The sequence below is a fragment of the Hyperolius riggenbachi genome, chromosome 7 (genome assembly GCF_040937935.1).
Source record: "Hyperolius riggenbachi isolate aHypRig1 chromosome 7, aHypRig1.pri, whole genome shotgun sequence".
In the NCBI taxonomy this organism is placed as follows: domain Eukaryota; kingdom Metazoa; phylum Chordata; class Amphibia; order Anura; family Hyperoliidae; genus Hyperolius; species Hyperolius riggenbachi.
Window position 1 is genome coordinate 276,474,948 of NC_090652.1, and position 21,301 is coordinate 276,496,248.

The window sequence follows — 21,301 nt, forward strand, 5'->3', positions numbered from 1 at the left end:
GGTTAAGTCACTTAAGGAGAGATAAATTGTGAGTTAATAAATAAGGTGAGTTAGTTTAACAGAAAAGCTTTTTGAATCAGGCCCTTGGTCCCTGCGTTCCAGCTCTGAGGAGTATCCTCTGGAGGCTTCAGGAGCCCAAGAGCTCCCAAAGACAAGGTTGCTTTGTACTGCGCATGTGTGAGCCTGCTCTCGCATTAACACTTGCGCATGTATACTACAGAGCTACTCGTCTTTTGGAGTACTCGGACTCACGAAGACTCGTGATAGCAGGTTTGAACGGGGGTGACAGCGCTGCAACAAGCGGACTGTGAGAGGAACGGGAAGGCTCTATTAGATCTAGAGATTATCTTTAATCCTTAAATAAAAAAGGTGTATTTTTAGCTATAGCTACAGAAGTTAGGTCAGATTATATAGCTCATTTTTAATGAAAAACAATTAAATGTTGCAGTGTAAAACTGGTAACCCACAAACTTTATGATCATTATGTGATACACCTAAAAACAAATCTGGGTGCCTGTAGGCCTGGGTAAGAGGTGCTCTGGGTGATAAGATTTCTGTTAACAATTCAAAGTATTCAATATTTAAAGAAAAAATTACCCGAATGTGTTTATGTAGGAAGTATTAGTGATGATCGTAATCAGCTAATTACGATTACGCGCAATTATGCCTATACGTAATTACGATTTCTAAATGTAATTGATTTCGTATAATCCTTTTTCATTTCATGCAAATGTTTGTGTAATTTCTGCGTAATTTTGTTGCCGTCTTTTGCAGTGAATAGCAAATCCCCCAAACACGCTATTGCCACCACAATTGCTCCATATCTTAAAGAGAACCCGCGGCGGGGTTCTCACAATGAAATCCCCATACAGAGGCTGGCTCTGCCTATAGAGCCCAGCCTCTGTTGCTAATCAAATCCCCCTTAAATCCCCCCTGCGCTCAGCAAGACCCCATAAATCACAGCCGCGCTGTGCGGCTGTGTGGCTGTGTTTACCTTTCTAACGTCAGTCTCGGCTGCTCCCCCGCCTCCTGCGGAGCTCCGGTCCCCGCCCACATCCCTTCCCTCCAATCAGCGGGGAGGGAAGGGACGTGGGCGGGACCGGAGCGATGCAGGAGGCGGGGGAGAGCGGAGACTGACGTTCCAAAGGTAAACAGCCGCTGCTGACACGCTGCGTGTCGGCAGCGCGGCTGTCATTTATGGGGCCTCGCTGAGCGCAGGGGGGATTTAGGGGGGATCTGATTAGCAACAGAGGCTGGACTCTATAGGCAGACACAGCCTCTGTATTGGGATTTCGTTGTGAGAACCCCGCATTGGGTTCTCTTTAAGAAGAAGAATAGGTACAAGTTAAACAAATGTTTTTTTTTAGACTAAATGAAAGTTTAAAAACAATTTTTTCATAATTCTTTGTATGACTTGTTCCCAGTATTTCCCTTAAAGAGAACCAGAGATGAAGCACCCTCTTGTATTTTACCTTATAAATCAGTGGGAACATGACAGTAAACACCTAATCTGCTCTTTGTTTCATTGTCCTCTGTTTAATCTGACTGTTATCACCTCTGATAAGAATCCCTGACTGAGCATTAAGTCTGGCTTTGCTAAGGAAAGATTATAGCTGAGTCTGTCTTTTCTGGTGTCTTTTCAAGCCCAAGCCTGCCCCCTCGTGGCTCTGCTATAATGACTCAGCTATAATTATTCCCTGCAAAGCCAGACTGACTGCTCAGTCCGGGATTCTTATCACAGCTGATAACAGACACTTTTAGCAGTGAGGATGAAACAGAGAGCATGGTAAGTGTTTTCTCTAATGTTCTTACTGATATATATGGTAAAATACACAAGGGTGCTTCGTCTCTGGTTCCCTTTAACATACGTAGCAATTTTGGTGATGACAGCATGTATGGGGGCTTTGCTATAAACTGCCAAAATTGGCACAAAATTACATGAAATTTTGCTTAATTATGCAAAATTACAGATGGATAACGTTTACACGCAAAATTCATTACGATTTTTCCCAAAACTTTGCATTACAATTTTGCATCTTAATTGTGAATTACAATGCAACTTTACGATTATCTGAAATTTGTGCTCATCACTAGACTGTATACCTAATTCTCCTACCCTATTCAGGTGGTTACAAATAGATAAAAAATACACAAAAACAAAGATTCTACAATGAATGTATAAACAAAACAAATGAAACTTTATAAAACATTTTTAAAATAATGCAGCCATCTAAGTATCTTAAAAGAAAGGCCCTTGCTAGTTGTTGGCAGCCCTGTGCAGTGTGGTGTGCAGGACAGTTCGGTGATGTAGGGGGAAAGGCTGCCTCTGCTGCTGCTATAATTTGCTGGATGCGAAAACTGAAATGGAATGTTGGTGAAAATAGTTCTAGTGTCAGTTGGTGTAATCAGATCTGGGCTTTTCTAGAGCTCTCTGCACATTTTAGACATGCATGTGTACAGAACATGTGCAAACTGGTCTTACAAGGATTTCACTCACCCTTTTTTATTCCCAAAACAGTATATATGCTGTGACGTTCAAAGGGTCACACATCACAGAAAGTATTTTTTTAATTGAACTTTCTACAGGTATAGCTAGAGGTAAACTAGAATAAAACTCATGATGATGCCTTGGGGCCCGTTTCCACTCAATGCAATCCAATAAGCTTTCAAGTAGCTTGAATTTGGACCAGTGCTATGACATGAGCTTTCTCATAGAAGACCCCTGTTGTTCCCACAGTACAATAAGCAAGCAGCTCAGGGTGGCCCAAAACCACAAGGAAGGTATAGGGGACTTAAAGAGACCGAAAAGTCATCTTACTAAAAAGCAAGGCTTAGTGTGGTTTGCCTTCTTAAAACCAGAAGGAATTTGTGATAATTCCGCTTAAAGTAAATATCTGTGGTTACCCACAGCTGCTGAATATGCAAATTATCTCTTTATGCCCCAGAAGCCAGGCTTGCATCCAGGACCGCTGGTGTATAGCACGCCTATAGCTATACATTTTACAGAGCCACACCAACCCCACATGTAGACAGCCTGTTTCGGACTTTTGGTCCACCTCAGTGCATAGCAGGGATTGATATGGATCTATGGGATAGGGGCTTGGACCAGTACAACAGAATACCCAAGCAGTTCCCACAGTGTAATGCAATTCTTGTCAAATGGCAAGTACAACAGTATGGGACTTAGCGAGCACATAGAAAACTGAATAGCAAGCACACAGAAAACAATGCTTGTGCTTTTTCTGTGTGCTCTGCCTTTTCGTAGTGGAAACTGTCCCTTTAAGTCCAACTTTACAAATATTTTTTATTTTAGCTTTGGATTGTTTGGGAAGGGTCTGGTCCCACTTTTAAGCCTTTACACTTGTGTTTTCCCATTGCAAAGATTGTCCCTCACTTCCTGTTCCTAAGTCCCCCAATTGACTTTACAGTCTTAAGGTGGCCACACATGTTACAATGTTTCTGTTCAGTTTTACCCCAATTCGGTTAAAATAATTGGTTGTACCAGAAAATTGAGTTTTCAATTTTGTATGTTTTTTTGTTTTCGATCGAGAAATCCGATTGAATTTCCCATTTTTCTTGATTTTGTGAGATTGGACATGTTGGTAAATTCATACCAACTTTACCAAGAATTGTAGGGTGTGTGATGAATTGTCAAATTGTATTCAACCAGAATAGCTTGTATATAACTATTCAGTACGTACCAGGGCTGTGGAGTCGGAGTCGTGGAGTCGGAGTCGTGGAGTCGGGCAATTTTGGGTGCCTGGAGTCGGAGTCGGGAAAAAATGCACCGACTCCGACAACGACTCCTAATGAATTTGTAACTGTAATTAAAATAGAAAATATGATAAAATGTTCTATTTCTCAGATAATAGTCATTAAAAATAATGTATATATACAGTATATATACAGTAATAGCTGTGCTTAGTCCACAAAAATGAAATAAACCAATCAAAATTAGTTACTTGTGCTGCTTCAATAAAGCAGTCCCCGTATTTTTAAGGTCAGATATACATATCTGATTGTGACTGTATATATGATGTGTACACAGGAATCTCTTATATATACTAAATAACATCTATGCTGCAAGAATAAAGCCTGATGTGTAGCTGTGTCACTAATAGAGATGGTCAACGAGATGGAAATAATTCTGCATTGATGCTGATTTATGCAAACTTTAATTTCATCTGTCTCAGGTTTACTTTGTTACACAGTAGTACTATACTCTACATATGCACTCCCCACAGAGCTGCAGGGAATCCACTGAGAATGCTGTGCACATTGAACACAGAGGTGCTGTCTGTTTACAATCTCCTCATTCCCCTGCAGAGTACCTGCACCTCATTCTTACATGTTCCCACACTTACATTGCCTGGGGCCTGATAGATGCTCTTTGTTCCGGTTTGTACCTTTTACAAGTACTCTTACCAAGTACTAGTTTTAGTCTAAAGGGAATAAATATAGTAGTCTACATATCCTTCTCACTTCAGTTGTCTTGTAAAATTCCTAAGCGTTGGCAGTTAAGAGACGAATTTCATGTTACATACTTTTAATCAACAAAATTGTAATATGCAAATTAGAGGAGTCTGAGTCGGTGGAATCCTAAACTGAGGAGTCAGAGTCGGTGGATTTTTGGACCGACTCCACAGCCCTGGTACGTACCAAATGATAGATAGATGGAAATATGAAAGTGTGTGTATGTAATGTATGTAATATGCAACTGTATTGTACTTGGTTTATTTAAGTAATTAATAAACAGACATCATTGAGTGTTTGTAGCACAATAAAATGTGGTAAATGCAGTTGTAAGTAGCAATGTGGTAATCAGTGGTAATTGTAATGCTAAACAAGAAATGATGATCAGAGGAGATATTGATAGATGTGCAGAGATGGAATCTGGTGATAAATGTTGCAGTGAAAAATGTAGTTCTATGAAAATGCAAAATTATCAAACATTTGAGTGAAAGGTTACCATGCAGGAGGGTTTTCCATCCAGTCAACTTTTTCGACATTAACAATATTTTTTTCTTTTGAATCTTGAACACACGGGTGTGTTAAATCTAACAATTTCTTTAAAACTTCCAATCAACCAAAAAATTGGATCGGTTTGGTCAATTGGAATCAAAATAAAAAATTTGTAACTTGTGGCCACTTTTAGGGATGATTTATGGATGTTTTTTCACTTATATCTCAATAAAGATTGCCTGCATTAGCTTATCCTCAGAGTGATGGCACTATTTGTATTTTTCCAGTTTTTGTAGCTCGTTGACATCACTCCTGCAATTTAGCAGTTTGTAGGAGCTTAATGCGTGGTTGAGTTTGTGCAATTTTTTGAGTATGGCCACTTTTAGGGCCCATTTCCACTGTGCTCAGAATGCATCTTGGGAGACGCGATGCCGCCACAGCTCTGATGCAAGACTCATCCAAATCCCTCTAGCCATGCCATGCAAGGGATTTGCATGGATGGTGCAGAAAGTTGCAGCATGCCATCTGTTTCAGCCCCGCATAATCTGTGTTTCTCTGTGTGCAAATTCGGATGGGAAACGCAACCTATTGAAACCATGCAGAGGAAAACCAGATGGCATGCTGCATTTTTGCTTCAATGGAAATGGAAATGGGCCCTTAAAGCAGATATCCATCCAAAAACGAGAAAAAAGTGGCAACGCAGCGGTAAAAAAAATAGGTATATTTACCTGCGGAGTCTCATCACAAAGAGCCCGCATCACTCCACTTCTGGCACCTGGTCCCGCCTCCCCTCTCTCCTCGGAGAAAAAACGCCAAGCTATTTACTGCAGTAGTAAATAGCTTGGCATTTTTTCTCCAAGGAGAGAGGGCAGGCGGGGCCAGGCGTCGGAAGTGGAGAGATTCCGCAGGTAAATATAATTTTTTCTTTGCAGCTGCGCTGTCGGGTTTTTCATGTTTGGATGTAGATCCACTTTAAGAAGAAGCTTGGTAATCCTGGAAGGAATATAAATAACAACTTGATTCAGTTTTAATCACATGACTGCAGAGATCAAATTGTGATAACAATATTTATCTTCTTTTTTTTTTTTTTGTATAAAAATAATAAAAAAATGAAGCACCAATTTTTTCAAACATGCTATGGATTCATCCTACATTGCAAATAAAAAGGCACATCTGAAAAAAAAAATCTTTGCTTTATGGATTTAACATTGTACTTGAATATAAAAAAATATGCCGCATTTTAGTATGGGCCTATAGTACGGGCCAAGAAACCAGTTATTTGTTTTTGGGTTTTTTTTGTTTATATATACATATTTCAGGAGAGAAAATGCTTTTTCTGTTCATGGAAATATATCTTGTATAGGAATATTTCTCCAAGAAATAGGGTAAACCTCTTGCCACCCCTGCCCTGTGTCAGTGGAGAGGCATTCTGCATGGTGCAAGAAAAAGTGCATATCTTATTCATAAGCTCTTGATGAAGTTTTATTTATTTGACATATTTGACACACTGGCCCAAATGCAATTCACTTTTTCACCTGAGTTTTCTCCTTGGAGATCATTTTGTCATCTTCAATTTAAAATATCTTTCCAGCACTTTTAAACTAAACAAAGTACCAAAAGTGGGTGAAAAAGTACTATCAAAATTATTTTGAGTATTTTCGTGCTTTCTGGTGGCTTAAAAGGCATTTTATTGACAAATTTAAAATTATCACCTAGGAGAAAACTCAGATGAAAAAGTGAATTGCATATGGGCCACAGAGAGATAGAAGGGTGAGAGCACCTTGTGTGTGTCATTCAGTGTTTGTATAATCTCTATTCAGAGTTCTGCAGACATATTTAAAGGCTTTGATATTTGTTTGTAACAGCTGGCCAGAGTTACCTCCTGGTTATAAAGTTGGTTTAAAGGGGCACTATGGTGAAAAATTTAAAATATGTGCAAACTTAGACAAATAAGAAGTACGTTTTGTTCCAGTGTAAAATGAGCCATGAATTACTTTTCTCCTACGTTTGCTGTCACTTACAGTAGGTCGTAAAAATCTGACAGAAGTGACAGGTTTTGGACTAGTCCATCTCTTCATAGTGGATTCTCAGCAAGGTTTTTATGCTTTATAAAGATATTCCCTAAAAAGGATTTAAGCAATGATGCTGTCCAGCTTCCCTGCTCACTACACAGTTTTTTGGCAGTTGGACAGAGCAACTGCCATTCACTAATTGCTTTTGAAAATAAATAAATCCCTGAGAATTCCCCATGAAGAGATTGACTAGTCCAAAACCTGTCACTTCGATCAGATTTCTACTACCTACTGTAAGTGAGAGCAACATAGGAGAAAAGTAATTTATGGCTCATTTTACTCTGGAAAAAACGTACATATTTTACATTTTTACAATTTTTAGCCATAGTGCCATAGTGCCCCTTTAAGGTTTTTGTCACCTGGTCACAAGTACTTAACAAAGACAGTGAATCATGACAACTTTTATACTTGCTGTATGACACTAAGCTCTGTGCTGCCTTCGGGACATAAATGCTTCAATATTTTTATATAGTTTTAAATGTGTGACGTGCTTTATTTTCCAAGCCTCAGTGACTCTTTTTCCCGAAGACAGAACAACAATAGTTGCTTAGGTACTGTGACATACAGACGCTTTATATATGATTTTCTAGGGTATACAAAGCCTCTGTATGTGATAGTGCTTTGCATGGTTCTGATCCGGTTCTGAAACATGCCTGAAGAATAAACATAAAGTTTCCAAAGCTTGCAAATAAATGATTTACTCAGTTAGTCATTAAAGGTGTCACCTAAACAACTTTTGTTGTTCTGTCTTCGGATTCTCTGCATGACTTATATCAGACCACATGCAATTGACTTTTTTTTTCAAATACAAAAAAGAGGGTTTTTTTTGTCCTTTTTTTATTATTAAGGGATGCATATTGTTGGTCATACATTTTATTAATTGAATTTTAAATGGGAATATATTAAATATTACAGATAAACAGTTACTTTTTTTTAATGAAGAATGACTTCATTAAACGATTTTAGTGCTGTTGTAAAGAAAAAAATCTATTACATGAGTCAAAACGTTCTGAAATATTATTTTATGGATTAAGCCAGATATGAAAAATCTCAGTGCATCAGAGTCAAAATGTTAGTCATTATAGAGTTATTGTAACTTTACTACTCATTGTGGAAAGCATGAACCTTACTTATAAACTTTTTCAGTGAAACCAGTATATAGAGAGCTAAACAAATACAAAGATTGAGTTTGCACTATTAAACATTTCCCAGATCTAAAATGGTAATAAATATTTAGTAGCATTAAACTGATTCAGCTAGAAACAAAAAAAAAACTCAATTTTTTTTTAAATCCCCTAAATCCATTAATAATCATTTCTATTTTTTATACACAATTCAAACTATATATTAAATTCTTTTTCCTTCATAGACAATTGTGAATATTTCAAAAACACAATTTGTTAATGAATAGTTCTGTGTAATGAAATAGTTCAAACTGATCATCAATGAGCAAAACGTTCAATAAAATGTCATTTCCACTTTGACAGGAATTGGAAGTTGCAGATCTAGAACTGGAAATTAGTCAAGAGCTAATTAGCTCTGGGACAGGCCAATACATTGTTGAGAGTTTCCAAATCTAATGAGCCCCCTGCAAATTTCTGATTCTATCTTGGTAAATTCTAATTCCTTTCGCATTGAAATTGGGATATTTTTTGATTATTTTTTTTAAGTAAATTTTTATCTTGTCACTAATTATAATTTGACAATACTAATCAGTATAATATTTTCGTCTCTATTAGATCTCGTAACTCTTTAAAAAAAAAGATCAATGTTCTCAATATACTGTAGATTCATCTTGGAATGTCAGTGGTGCATGGCTATTTCACCATGTACTACAAGCCAAAAGAGTATAGTCGGAGGTTACCTAATGTAAAAAATTAAATTACTAAATTCAGGAAAAATATCACTCAATGTTTGGTCAGATTGACCATTAGATAGATCCCTCTCTGATCAAATCCAATCAGTGAGATATATTTTGCCTGGCCACACACTGCACAGCAATTTCCAATAGATTCCAGCATGAATTATGTAAGTGTGTCCCTCCTCCCCCCCCCTGGCACGAGGAGGACACTTTATACAATTAGAGAGGGGGGCAGGGGTCCATCAGTCATTGCGATATCAAGTGCCCTTACTGCTGTGCAACCCCTCCATTATTCCCATTAATTCCATTCAACTAATTTCAGTCGGAAATGGATTTAACCACCCTGGCGGTAATGATGAGCTCAGCTCGTCCATTACCGCCGCGCTGGATTGCTCTGGCCCTGGTGGGCCGATTTTCATAATTTTTTTTTAAACACGCAGCTAGCACTTTGCTAGCTGCGTGTTGGGGATGATCACCGCGGACGCGCCGCTACCCGCCACGTAACAGGGCTCCCCCCCCACGAGACCCCGTGCGCAGCCTGGCCAATCAGTGCCAGGGAGCACTGAGGGGTGGATCGGGACTCCCCCTGACGTCACAACGTCGATGACGTCATCACGATCATCGCCATGGCAATGGGGGAAGCCAAACAGGAAATCCCGTTCTGAACGGGATTTCCTGTTTGCTCTGATCGCCGGATGCGATCGGAAGGGGCGAGGGGATGCCGCTGCTCTGTGGCTATCATGTAGCTAGCGCTAGGCTAGCTACACGATTAAAAAAAAATGTTTAAATAGTGCTGCGCAGCCACCCTAGCGCAATTAATAGAACGCCAGGGTGGTTAAAAAGAGCAGTCAGTGGCCATGATGCTAGTGTGATGGCGGCTATGATGCTGAGCAATATATACTGTATATATGATGAAAAGCTACTGAATGTGAGGTCACCTACAGTGAACACTACATGATTAAAATGTATAGCCAGTGCAGAGACTGGAGCAGATGTAAGTGAAGCATACTTTTGAGTTACATATGAAGTGCAGTGGTTAAAACTGAGTTCAGAGATGTTGTTTAGACCCACAGTATACAGTATAGTCATAGAGGTAAGCTGAAGAAAATAATTCAGTTCATCATGTTTAATCTCTTGGGCCTCCCTCTGTGCCTTGATCCATGCAAAGGAAAAGTCATAAGTGTAATAGCAAATAGTCTAAGTAGCATTGAGCTTCATGCGTTAAAAGTCAGTAATATTGCCATGTGCCGATAGTGCATGGCAGCAGAGTGCGGCATGTTGCACAATCAGTGCAAACAATGGCACATGGGTAACATGAGCATTGCTATGGTAAGAAGGCATGAACTTACAAGTGTGCTGGCTGGCCCAGCTGTCACTTCTCCATTTGTTTACTTGCCCCTCATAGGTAGCTACAGGTGCCCCTTTGTATTAGGTAGCTAGAGGAGCCTTATTGAAGGGAGATCTGGTTAGTGGAATGCTGAGACCCTGGTGAATAACCTCTCAATTACTCTCAGCTCAAGACTCTGCATAGATAAAGCGGGAGGGAGGTGCTTGGGGAGGAGAGTGAGCTGCCTTTCCATATTCGGACGCCTGTAGGCACGTGCCTACAGTGCCTTGTCAGATCTGACAATAATGTCAGAAACACCTGATCTGCTGCATGCTTGTTCAGGATCTATGGCTAAATGTATTAGAGGCAGAGGATCAGCAGGATAGCCAGGCAACTGGTATTGCTTACGAGGAAATAAATATGGCAGCTTCCACATTCCTCTCGGTACAGTTGTCCTTTAATAAGTACTCACAAATCCTTATCCAAGTGTAATACCCCTAGTTGTATCTCTTTCTTGTTGCTATGGCAAAGCTGCATGACCTGACATTTATCGACTGGTGATCTAATTAACATCTATCATACCTCCAATAGCAATATAAAAGCTTGGAAAATCAGCATTACATCCCTGTGTCATAACATCGGGTGAAGGGACATGGACTGTGCATGGTGGAATGGAGATATTAGCATCTATTTAGAAAGGAGTTCTGCACAGTAAGAGTGAATAAGATGAAAACTATCTTGCCATAGGAAATAGCTATGAAAAATGTGATACCTGCCTTTAAAGTGAACCAGAGACGAAGCACCCTCATGTATTTTACCATATATATCAGTAGGAACATTAGAGAAAACACCTACCCTGCTCTCTGTTTCATTATTTACTGTTCAGATTGCTTCTTATCAGCCCAGATAAAATCCCAGACTGAGCATTCAGTCTAGCTTTGCTATAATGACTCAGCTATAATGATTGCTGAGCAGAGCCACAAGGGTCTAAACACAGTTTTGACCCTGTTGAAGACTTAATAAAATATAACTTTTAATTCATAGTTTAATAAAATCGTTAGTAAAAGTTATATTTTATTAAGTCTTCAACAGGGTCAAAACTGTGTTTAGATTATAAACCAGATGTGTGTATATTGCAGAGCCACAAGGGGGCAGGCTTGGGCTTGAAAAGACAGCACAGAAGACAGACTCAGCTATAAAGATTCCTCAACGAAGCCAGACTGAATACTCAGTAAGGGATTTTATCTGGGCTGATAAGAAGCAATCTAAACAGTAAATAATGAAACAGAGAGCAGGGTAGGCGTTTTCTCTAATGTCCCCACTGATATATATGGTAAAATACATGAGGGTGCTTCGTCTCTGGTTCCCTTTAAAAGCAGCTTGGATTCTTTACATTGAAGAGATTCCACAGTTAAAATTCCACTCTGATGTTTCCTTCATCTGGGTTGTGATACAGAGAGGCTCAAGAATGTGAATTTAACAGACACATCTTCTTTCATCCTAGATAATAATTTCACTATATGTACCGTAACTTACCTGACATGTAGGCATCTTGTGAAGATTCCTTTGCATTACATTGCTGAGTGTTAAACCTCTTGTCTGCGATAATGTCAGTTTTACTTTCTATTTAATTTCACAGGTTATCAATAAACTAAACATATTGGACCTAGTACTGACCCTTGTGGTATCCTTGTGGGATCCCACAAGGGTCAGTACTGGGTCCATTTACTAATGACCTGAAGGATGAAATCAAAACTAATGCTGACGTTATGGCAGACATTAATTATCAACACTTAGCAACTGAGTACAGTTCATATACTGCTAATTATTGACTCCTATTCAATTACCTTTTCTTGTGTGTTCTCGTAGGTGATGTTTTAAAATTTTATCAATTAACGTACCAGCTAGCTAAAAAACACTCAAACTAATATTGATTCTACCATTTAATAAATGTTTTTGCATTTTTCAATTGCAAAGTATTGTAAAGATATTTTGCAGAAAAGATAAAAACATATATCCTAGGAGAAAATTCAGGAGAAAAGTTAATTGAATAAGGGTCGTTGTCTATTGTCCTCTAGCCAGTTCCTTATCCATGTCTCCTTCCAATCCCAGCATCCTCAGCTCCTGTGCCGAGGCTATTATAGGGAACAGTGTTGAAGGCTTTTGCAAAGTCCAAGTATATTACATCTATTGCATTTCCAATATCTAGATTTGTATCCATCGCTCCACAACAGCTGAGAATGTTTGTCAGACAAGGCCTATCTTTAGTAAACCCATGTTACAATTTGATTTCATGATATTGAGGTGTGGGTGTTCATTGATTATTCTGCATTGGTTGGAAGTCTGCATAGTAATTCTCTTACCTCCTGGGAGCTAAGTGGATCAGGTTTAACACGTTATACAAGTTCTGAGTTAACTTGATCCTGTTCTGAGTGGCTGCCAACCTTTCAGGTCAGATTTTATGGGTCCAGATGGTCATCTGAAGCTTAAAATGGAATTTTCTTAATAGGAGGCCACTTACAATGTGAACAAACTGTAATATAATATTAGTGCTAAGAACCTGGCAATGATAATTAAAGTAATTATGCAGAAATTATTGATTAATTTTACACATTTATATAAAGCTGAGTTTATCCGTATTAATTTACGCAAGAGCACTGAACAAGTCGCGCAACTCTTTGCCACTCAAAGGGATCCACAGGCAGCACGATGGCATAGTGGTTAGCGCTCTTGCCTTGCAGAGCTGGGTCCCCAAAACAAAATCCCAGCCAGGGCACTATCTGCACAATTGTATATGCAGCAGCTATAGTATATAGAACCTCCCTGCTGTCTCATGTTCCTATTTTTATTTGAAGTGCACATTGGCCATTTCAGTGTGATGTACAATATGGTCAGCGCTGCGTAATATGTTGGCGCTTTATAAATACAATAAATAAATAATAAATGGTTAATTTAGCTGCCAACAAAAAAAATTAATTTAAACTTTTTAGTCCTTTTTTGTTATCAGCAGAGTTTGCTCATCCATATATAATGACAAAACAACAAATGCTAATCATGTTAGGCCTTCCTTCATGTAAAGAAATACATTACATCATGTTGTCCAAACATAGTGTTGAATTTAAAGAACGCAAATAATATTCTTAATATATCTAAATGGTAACCAATTACAACTAGGAAAAAAATTAAAAAATAACTTAGTAAGGTTTTTTTTTATTGTTTTCACTGGGAAAATGGGCATTACTACAGATGTATTTATTTTTGGGGGTTTATTCTGCATGTTTAGTCTTTTCTGTAAAAAATAAACACAGTAAGTGAAAAGACTCAATTGTCAATCACCATGTCAGGGGATTCAGATATTTTAATGTTAGAGATATTTTTATTACAGCACTAAAACTAGGCCTTTTTCTATTTAAAAAAAATAATAAAAAATAAATAAATGGCTAATTAGATCAGCCAGCGGGGCTCTAAAATTGAAACCTTTATTTTCAATATTGGTCTTCATTAAAAAAAAAATATATATATATATTCATTTTAGTATAAACATTCTGATTATATAAAAAATGCATGTCTGTGAGTAGGGTCCCACTGTATTATTATTATTATAATTATTATTATAATTATTATTAATAATGTATCAAAAATAATCATTAGGAACATCATAATCATTTTTATTATACATCATTCAATCTCCCTACCTTAATTCAGTTAAAAAAAATACAGCTTTACATATTATTTAGGTTAGATAAATTGCAATATTACAATGACATATCCATCAGCTCCCCTAATGTGCCCTTTAAAGGGGCACTACAGCAAAAAACTGTAAAATTTTAAATATGTGCAAACATATACAAATAAGAAGTACATTTTTTCCAGAGTAAAGTGATCCATAAATTACTTTTATCCTATGTTGCTGTCACTTACAGTAGGTAGTAGAAATCTGACAGAAGTGACAGGTTTTGGACTAGTCCATCTCTTTATAGGGGATTCTCAGGGATACATTTATTTTCAAAAGCACTTAGTGAATGGCAGTTGCCCTGTCCAACTGCCAAAAAACGGTGTAGGGAGCAGGGAAGCTGGCCAGCATCATTGTTTAAATCCTTTTTTGGGAATATCTTTATCAAGAATAAAAGCTTTGCTGAGAATCCCTTATGAAGTAATGGACTAGTCCAAAACCTGTCACTTCTGTCAGATTTCTACTGCCTACTGTAAGTGACAGCAACATTGGAGAAAAGTAATTTATGGCTCATTGTACTCTGGAAAAAATGTACTTCTTATTTGTATATGTTTGGACATATTTTAAATTTTACAGTTTTTCACTGTAGTGCCCCTTTAAGTGTAAAGGGCATCTAAAACTAAAAGACTTGTGTCAGCCAATCAAAATGGAGCTTTCACTTCTTATGCGAGTTTGAAATGTAATGGAAAATAAAATGGGGTGGAAAACGCCAGTTGGATGCCACGGGCAATGCAGTTACTTTCTTTCAGCTTGTCTGATGAACCTCACACCTGTTGCCTGACAGTCTTAATACTTATATGTTACTTACATGTAGATGATAATAGGCTAAAAACAAACAAAAAAAGCTTTGAATTATTGAGATATTCTTTTTGGAAGCACTTAGCCTGTGTGTAAAGCTCTGCACACAAATAATGACATTCAGTTTTTACAAGGACTCCTGTCATCCCAGTTCTAGAATACTTGCAATATGAGTTCAAAACCTTCTTGAAGCCGGTCTATCACGCAGACGGCAGGGTAAAAATAACTTTTGCAACTCACCAGAACTATTTTACTTCCTCTCTACAGAAAGGAATTCTGGGTATCGCGTTTCACCAGCGTGTTCTGTACAGATGATAGACGGTTTAATTATTCTAATGCTAGTACTGGAATGCAGCACAATTTGTTTATTATTTGTTGATTTTTTTTATGCATAAAAGGATTTCTATACATTTTATCAAATTCTACAAAATGTTTTAATTTTTATTTTATTTTATTTTTATCTTCGTTCAAAGACTTCCTGTGGTATAGCAGAAGAAACCATTATATTTTTTTAATGATTTATCAAGACTGCAGCTTAGGAAACTGTTTGAAAGTTGAGCTGTTGCTCAGGGTAGCCAACCAGAATCGGTGTTCTATGTAGTGGGCAAAAATTACTGGCTTCTCTGTTTTATTTGACTGAAAGCTATGGGCCTGATACTGTCTTTTAGGGCCAGAGATAATTGCAGAACTCCGAGGGCATAAGTGCTCCTGAAAAACTGTCCCTGGTTTATTTAAAGTTGTCTGTTAGATGGTAGGCTCACAAATTTAGCCTGAGCCATGTTAGGCCACAGAAAGAGTTGCTGAAATGGTTGAAAATTTGATGTAGTGCGATTGCATCTGTATGCAGGAGACCTCAGTGGGAATTTGAGTCTATTAAAACAGAGAGAGACACAATTTTGGGGGAAAACAAGAAACCTTCTCGGAAATATTAAATTGCATATTACAGTTCTGAATTAGCAGCCTGAGGAGACTGAGTCTGTCCCTAGACTCAGAAAGTAAGGCAATTGTGTAAAAAGTTCTCCCAGCGCTAAATAGTGACCACAGTTATCCAAAAACTGGCATCAGATTCCCCAGCTGATCTAGCAACTACCAGAGTTGCAGTCAACAATTTCCATAGAGACACTTAGTCTGCACTTAACACAGCTCACAATGCAGTCACTTTACAGTCTTACCACCTCCTGGTGTGTAAAATACCAAGCCACAAAGACAAATAGTCACCTATGTACCTATGGTGTCAAAAATTTATGGGATCAAAGTCATCAAAGGTGTCAAAAACTGTTCAAGATACTTCCCCACCCGGTAGGTGGGCAAGTGGATCACAGATACAATCAGCCTACCAAGAAGAGGGGCTGCCGTATCTTTATGAACTTTAGGTAGCACACACCTAAAGTTCAAATGAATGTTAAAATACTGTACATATACTCATTTTGGTTCAAGATGCTCTCTCTCAGGCCTTCATTTCATAATTTGGTTAGTTCATTTAAAGACATTTATGTTGGATCCCTCTTAAACTTCGCATATGTTTCACTATCCATTAGTTGATTTGTAATTTCCTGTACATATAATTCCTCCCTTCCCCCAACGTATCAGCAGGTTACTCATGTTTCCTCCTCCTTCTCTGTTTTACCAAAATTAGATTTCACTTTACTATTGCCACCAATTACATCCATCCTAGAAACATCATCAAGGACCATCTTTTTAAACGCATTCACATGCTGATTATTAGAATTTGCAGGCTTTAGTACTGACTGATCATACTCTTTTGTACTTAAAAAACTATCACTCATCAGAGCTACTTTCAAATAATTATACAGTGCCAATATTGTTTATTAGTGATGAGCATAAAAGTCGCATAGTCCTAATTTCGTATTGTAATTCGCAATTAAGATGCAAAATTGTAATGCACATTTTTGGGAAAAATTGTTATTAATGCCATTTGTAAAAGTAATCAGGAACTGTAATTTCTCAATTTAGCATAATTTTTGCGTAATTTTGTTCCAACTTTAGCGGTTAATAGCAAAGCCATTGCTATAGTGATGATAGCATTCATGCTATCATCACATAAATTGCTAGGTTTGTTAAGGGGAATAGTGGGAATAAAATACATTTTTTTTTCGTATAGTCTCTGTAGGTTTTGAGAAAATGGATTTTGAAAATGCAATGTAAAAATGTTTTTTAAACTTCGAAAAATTTCAGTTTCGAAACCAATTTTTCTTTGCATTTTCAAAATCCATTTTCTCAAAAACTACAAGGTCTGTTTGAAAAGTCATACATTGCAATTTCGATGGCGATAGGATTATGGGGACTTTGCTATTAACCCCTAAAGCCGACACAAAATTATGCAAAATTTTGCGTAGTTACAGAAAAATACGAATGGTTTACATTAAATCAATTAAATGTCAAAATCGTAATAGTAATAAAAAATTACATTTCACATAATCATAATTAGTGCATTACGATCATCACTATTGTTTGTTGTTAATATTACAGTTGGCATCAGTGCATGCGGAAGTGTTTTGTATCTAAGGAAGGTTGGCATTTGGGATCCCCTAAACTTTTCCATGACTTGTTATGAGCTGGATTCTAAGTGCTTAGTTGTAACCTAAGTAAAGCTACCACTATTTTCATGGGGGTGATGGAGAGAGTGACGGTTTGCTTGGAGAATCTGTCTATTGTGCAACTGGAAAACATGATTCATGCATCTACAGGCAGTGACCTAGCCTTTCAAAAATAACTTGAACATATCCGCTGTACTTTTCAGTGTGCGCAGCAAATGTTTTCATAATGTATTCACTATTACCTAGCTTCTGAATACCATGCAATTTAAAAAAAAAATTAAGAACAATTTTATGTAACAATGACATAACATATGATACTTATGCTTGTGAATGTGTACTATATATAGATAGGGTGTGTTAGGGTGATAAGTAAATTCTTTGTATAATGTTCTGTATGTAACCTATGTTCTAAATGTCACTTTATGGGGTTCATATTTTATTGCTCTAAACACAGTCTAGGGCCGATTTGTTGCTGTTGACACTACTAGTGGGGTAGTCATTTAACCTTCCAGTATGTTGACTCAAGTCTCCAAGAGAAGCCCAAGCAGAAAAAAGGTAGAACATAAAATCTCCATACAGAACGAGTCCTTGATGGGATTCAACCCAAGTGCTAACTTAGCCATCACGCTGCCCTCCATTTGTTGGCGGTCAGTTTTTGGTACTTTATATTTGCAGAGTATACTATTTTCTCATCAAGAAGAAGATTCTTCAGCACTCTGAGATGCCTACAGGCAAACTGGGATAGATAAAGTCCATCCTGTATGTTCTGACCCAGCTCCTGTATCTCTTTCTAGTTATAGATTCTTCTCATCAACAGTGCCCAGGGAAGTCTAGTGAGGTTATCAGTATAAAATGGCCAAACAATCTCAATTGGCTGTACATTGTTCTCAATAATACCAGTGTCAGAATTACATACACATGTGTGAAATATTTAGTTTTTTTCTTGGCTTTGAATGTTTAAATCGTTAGCTGGCATCAAATATTTTTAGAAGACTCCAAATGGGGACAGTTTTCTTATCTAGTTTGGATCTAGAACCATCTGCAGAAGTGCTTAGTGCTTACCAATGACATCACGTCCTCTTACCTGGATCCCGTAAGGGGAAGCGTCCTCGTCATTTGACTGTGACACAGCTCTGATAGTTTGTCAGCGGTGGGACTTTTTGGTTGTTTCATGGCGCTGGTAGATTGAGAAATCTTGATTGTTGAGAAACGTGATTCAACTGAAAAAATGAATTGTTACTTCTGGATGAAGTTGACCTTTAAAGAGTTTTTTTCATATAAATGTCTCTGTCCTCTGCATGTCACAAGCAATGCTTGGGAGTATCAGCCTCGTAGATAAGATTTTATTGTGTTGACAATCGTGTATTAATGATGAAAAAAACATTATTACTCTGTGTTTGCATGTGGTGTGAATGCCATGTCTGTGACAATGGAACACTGTAGTGATTTTCCTTATGATCTGTAGAGCGCACAATGTATCTCTCACTGTCTGTGTCTTTACCCTGTTCTGAGCCCCGGCCTCTGCCATCTCTTTATAGTACTATTATGAAGAAACAATCGTTGAAGATGGGGAAGTTGCGGAGGTAACTCCTCAGCAGCCATCTACTACAAGCGCACTAAAATAAAAAAGTCATCTTTAACTTGCTTTTAACACTGCTCTGCTCTTACAGAATTTTCTATCAGAAACAGCCAGACACAAAGGTGGACAACCCTGTCTCGTACAGAAAGTGGGACTGTGATGCTTATAATGGGGTGGGCAGAGGAAAGGACATGGGGTGGCAGAAGCACTTTTCATGACCTTATATTCAGGACATGCAACTTCCATCCATACTTCATCAGCCAAGTGCTATTCGGTGATTGGACAAGATACAAATCTAGTCCAATTACAGTTATGGCAGGCTGGCACACTGGAGTTGATTTACTAAAGGTAGAGGACATAAGTGAACCGGCAGCACAACTAGGCTGGATTTTGAAATAGGAAAAATAAAACAGTTTGGTATAAGCTGGTAAAAGTTAGCACCTATCACCTAGCTCATGAGATAATACACTGAGGATTTCTTGCACCTGCTGCAAGTTATTTGGAACCCCTTATTAAAGAACCAGAGACTTTTTTTGTTATGATTTTTTAGTTTGTGATCACTGTGATTGGCTCATAGTGATCGCAGGGCCAGGCGCCAATGAAATCATTTAATGAATCTGGGACATCCTAGATTATTAAAGAGACTATACAGTCTAAAATCAAAATGCCTTGTATCATGTGCTCTTAAAAAGTTATAATGCCCACCCCAATCTTTTTTGGGCTAACCCCTCCTCCAAGACCATGTGTGCGCTGACTACCGGCACTTAGTCCCACCCCCTTGCTAATGGGTGCTGTGGTGCTTATGTGGCACTCTAGGGGGTTGATTAATCAAATGCAGGTAATACTGTGGTGCACACATTGTGCGCGGCAGTATTACCGTCACTTCCACATGCAGCATCGGGAGTTACGCCTGCAGCATAACGCACGGTACTAGAGTAGCACAACCATTGCTACCGTAATACGCATTACTAACAATAATGCTTGTTAGTAACGCATGTTACCTTAGAAATGGTTGCAGTAATCTAGTACAGCGAGTTGGGTTACTGGCAATAGTGACTGTAATGCTACCATGCGCTATGTGTGGACCGGAGTATTGCCATTATTTGATGAATCAACCCCTATATCTCTGATACAGACGGTGTCATTGCAATCTGTACAATCTGTAAGAAGGCATGGCTAAGTACCAGCATCTGCAGGGGGTGGGGATAAGCACCCAAATTCGGCACAGACGTGGTCTCGGAGGGTGAGTTAGACGAAAAAGATCAGGAAGGTGTTATAGCTGTTTAAGAAAACATGATATGTGGCTCGTTGATTTTAGACTGTATAGTCTCTCTAGTCTAAGTGCTATCACTGTGGCTGCTTGCACATGGCTACAGTTACACAACTCCCAATTTACTAAATTCTTTAGCAACTACACAATGACTGAGCTGATGGTTTCAAACTTTGCTTCAAAAATTTGCAAACAAAAATTTTTGTAAAAAAAAAAAAAAAAAAGCCCAGCCCAGTTTTCCTCAATCACTTGTGTTCTCCAACCCTGGTGTGTCAATCCCAGTGTCCACAACCTTCTCTCTTATTACATTTTCATAGCATAAACAGGAACACTTCAAGCATTCCTGTTTATGAAGCCAATCAGGTGAAACAATGAGAATAGTGGAATCAGTTGTGTGTTTGGCCAATTTCGGGTATCTATGGGACTCTTTGGTCTATGTGTAGGTTACAAAATCTCCAGTACAGAAAATGCATTTCAGATTGAATCCTGTAAAATCATTTCAGGGTTTTAAGTTAATTTTAATGGGGTGAAAAAGTCAGCTGGGATGAAACGGCTACAACATTGAACTCAATGGAACTGGACTCCAAACCTTGCTGAAGCAGCAGTTGCTGAGATTATACAGTAGTCAACTTAATCTTAGCAATGCTCATTCAATGCTGGCATTTTGCTCATCACGGCACTGGAGATTGGGGCCCTGTACTTCTACACTAGCTGGGGTGGGGGGAGACTTTAGTTTATTGTGGAAGGGATAGGATGAAGCATAAGTTGGTGTGGTGTGTAGAGGTAATGCTAGGTAGTGGAAGGGGAATATTATTTAACTTTGGAGGAGGGGGGTTAGGAAAAGGAGGTGAGCCTGAAGTTCAGGTAGTGTTGGCCATGGCTGAGACACTGATTTGAGTGGCAGGAGCTCCATATTGCTATTTATCCCAGGCCGATCTTAGTCTGTGTTTTCATTTGCTTTAGGTCAGTATGAGTGAAGCTAGACAGTTCACCTTTAGTGGCACCTGCACGTGATTGTCTGGCATCATGTTTCTGATGGAAAAACTTCTGTGCTACAAGCTTCACAGCAATTAAGAGGAACATGTGGTGACTTTTTCATTTTTTTTTATTAGGGATAACATTAGAAATGTATTTTGAATAA

At 38.3% G+C, this 21,301-nt stretch overlaps 1 protein-coding gene across 16 annotated transcripts in view; it reads left to right on the forward strand.

The window, feature by feature from the left end:
• Positions 1-21,301, forward strand: part of NEB (nebulin) — a 321,375-nt gene that overhangs the window by 7,235 nt on the left and 292,839 nt on the right. For 15 of the 16 annotated variants that reach the window (XM_068245793.1, XM_068245797.1, XM_068245803.1 and 12 more), the window contains exon 4: positions 18,850-18,894. The exons of the other annotated variant lie outside the window; for it this stretch is intronic. In XM_068245793.1, coding sequence (XP_068101894.1) covers positions 18,850-18,894 — 45 coding nt within the window. The remainder of the gene's footprint in view (positions 1-18,849; positions 18,895-21,301) is intronic. 16 annotated transcript variants of the gene reach the window in all.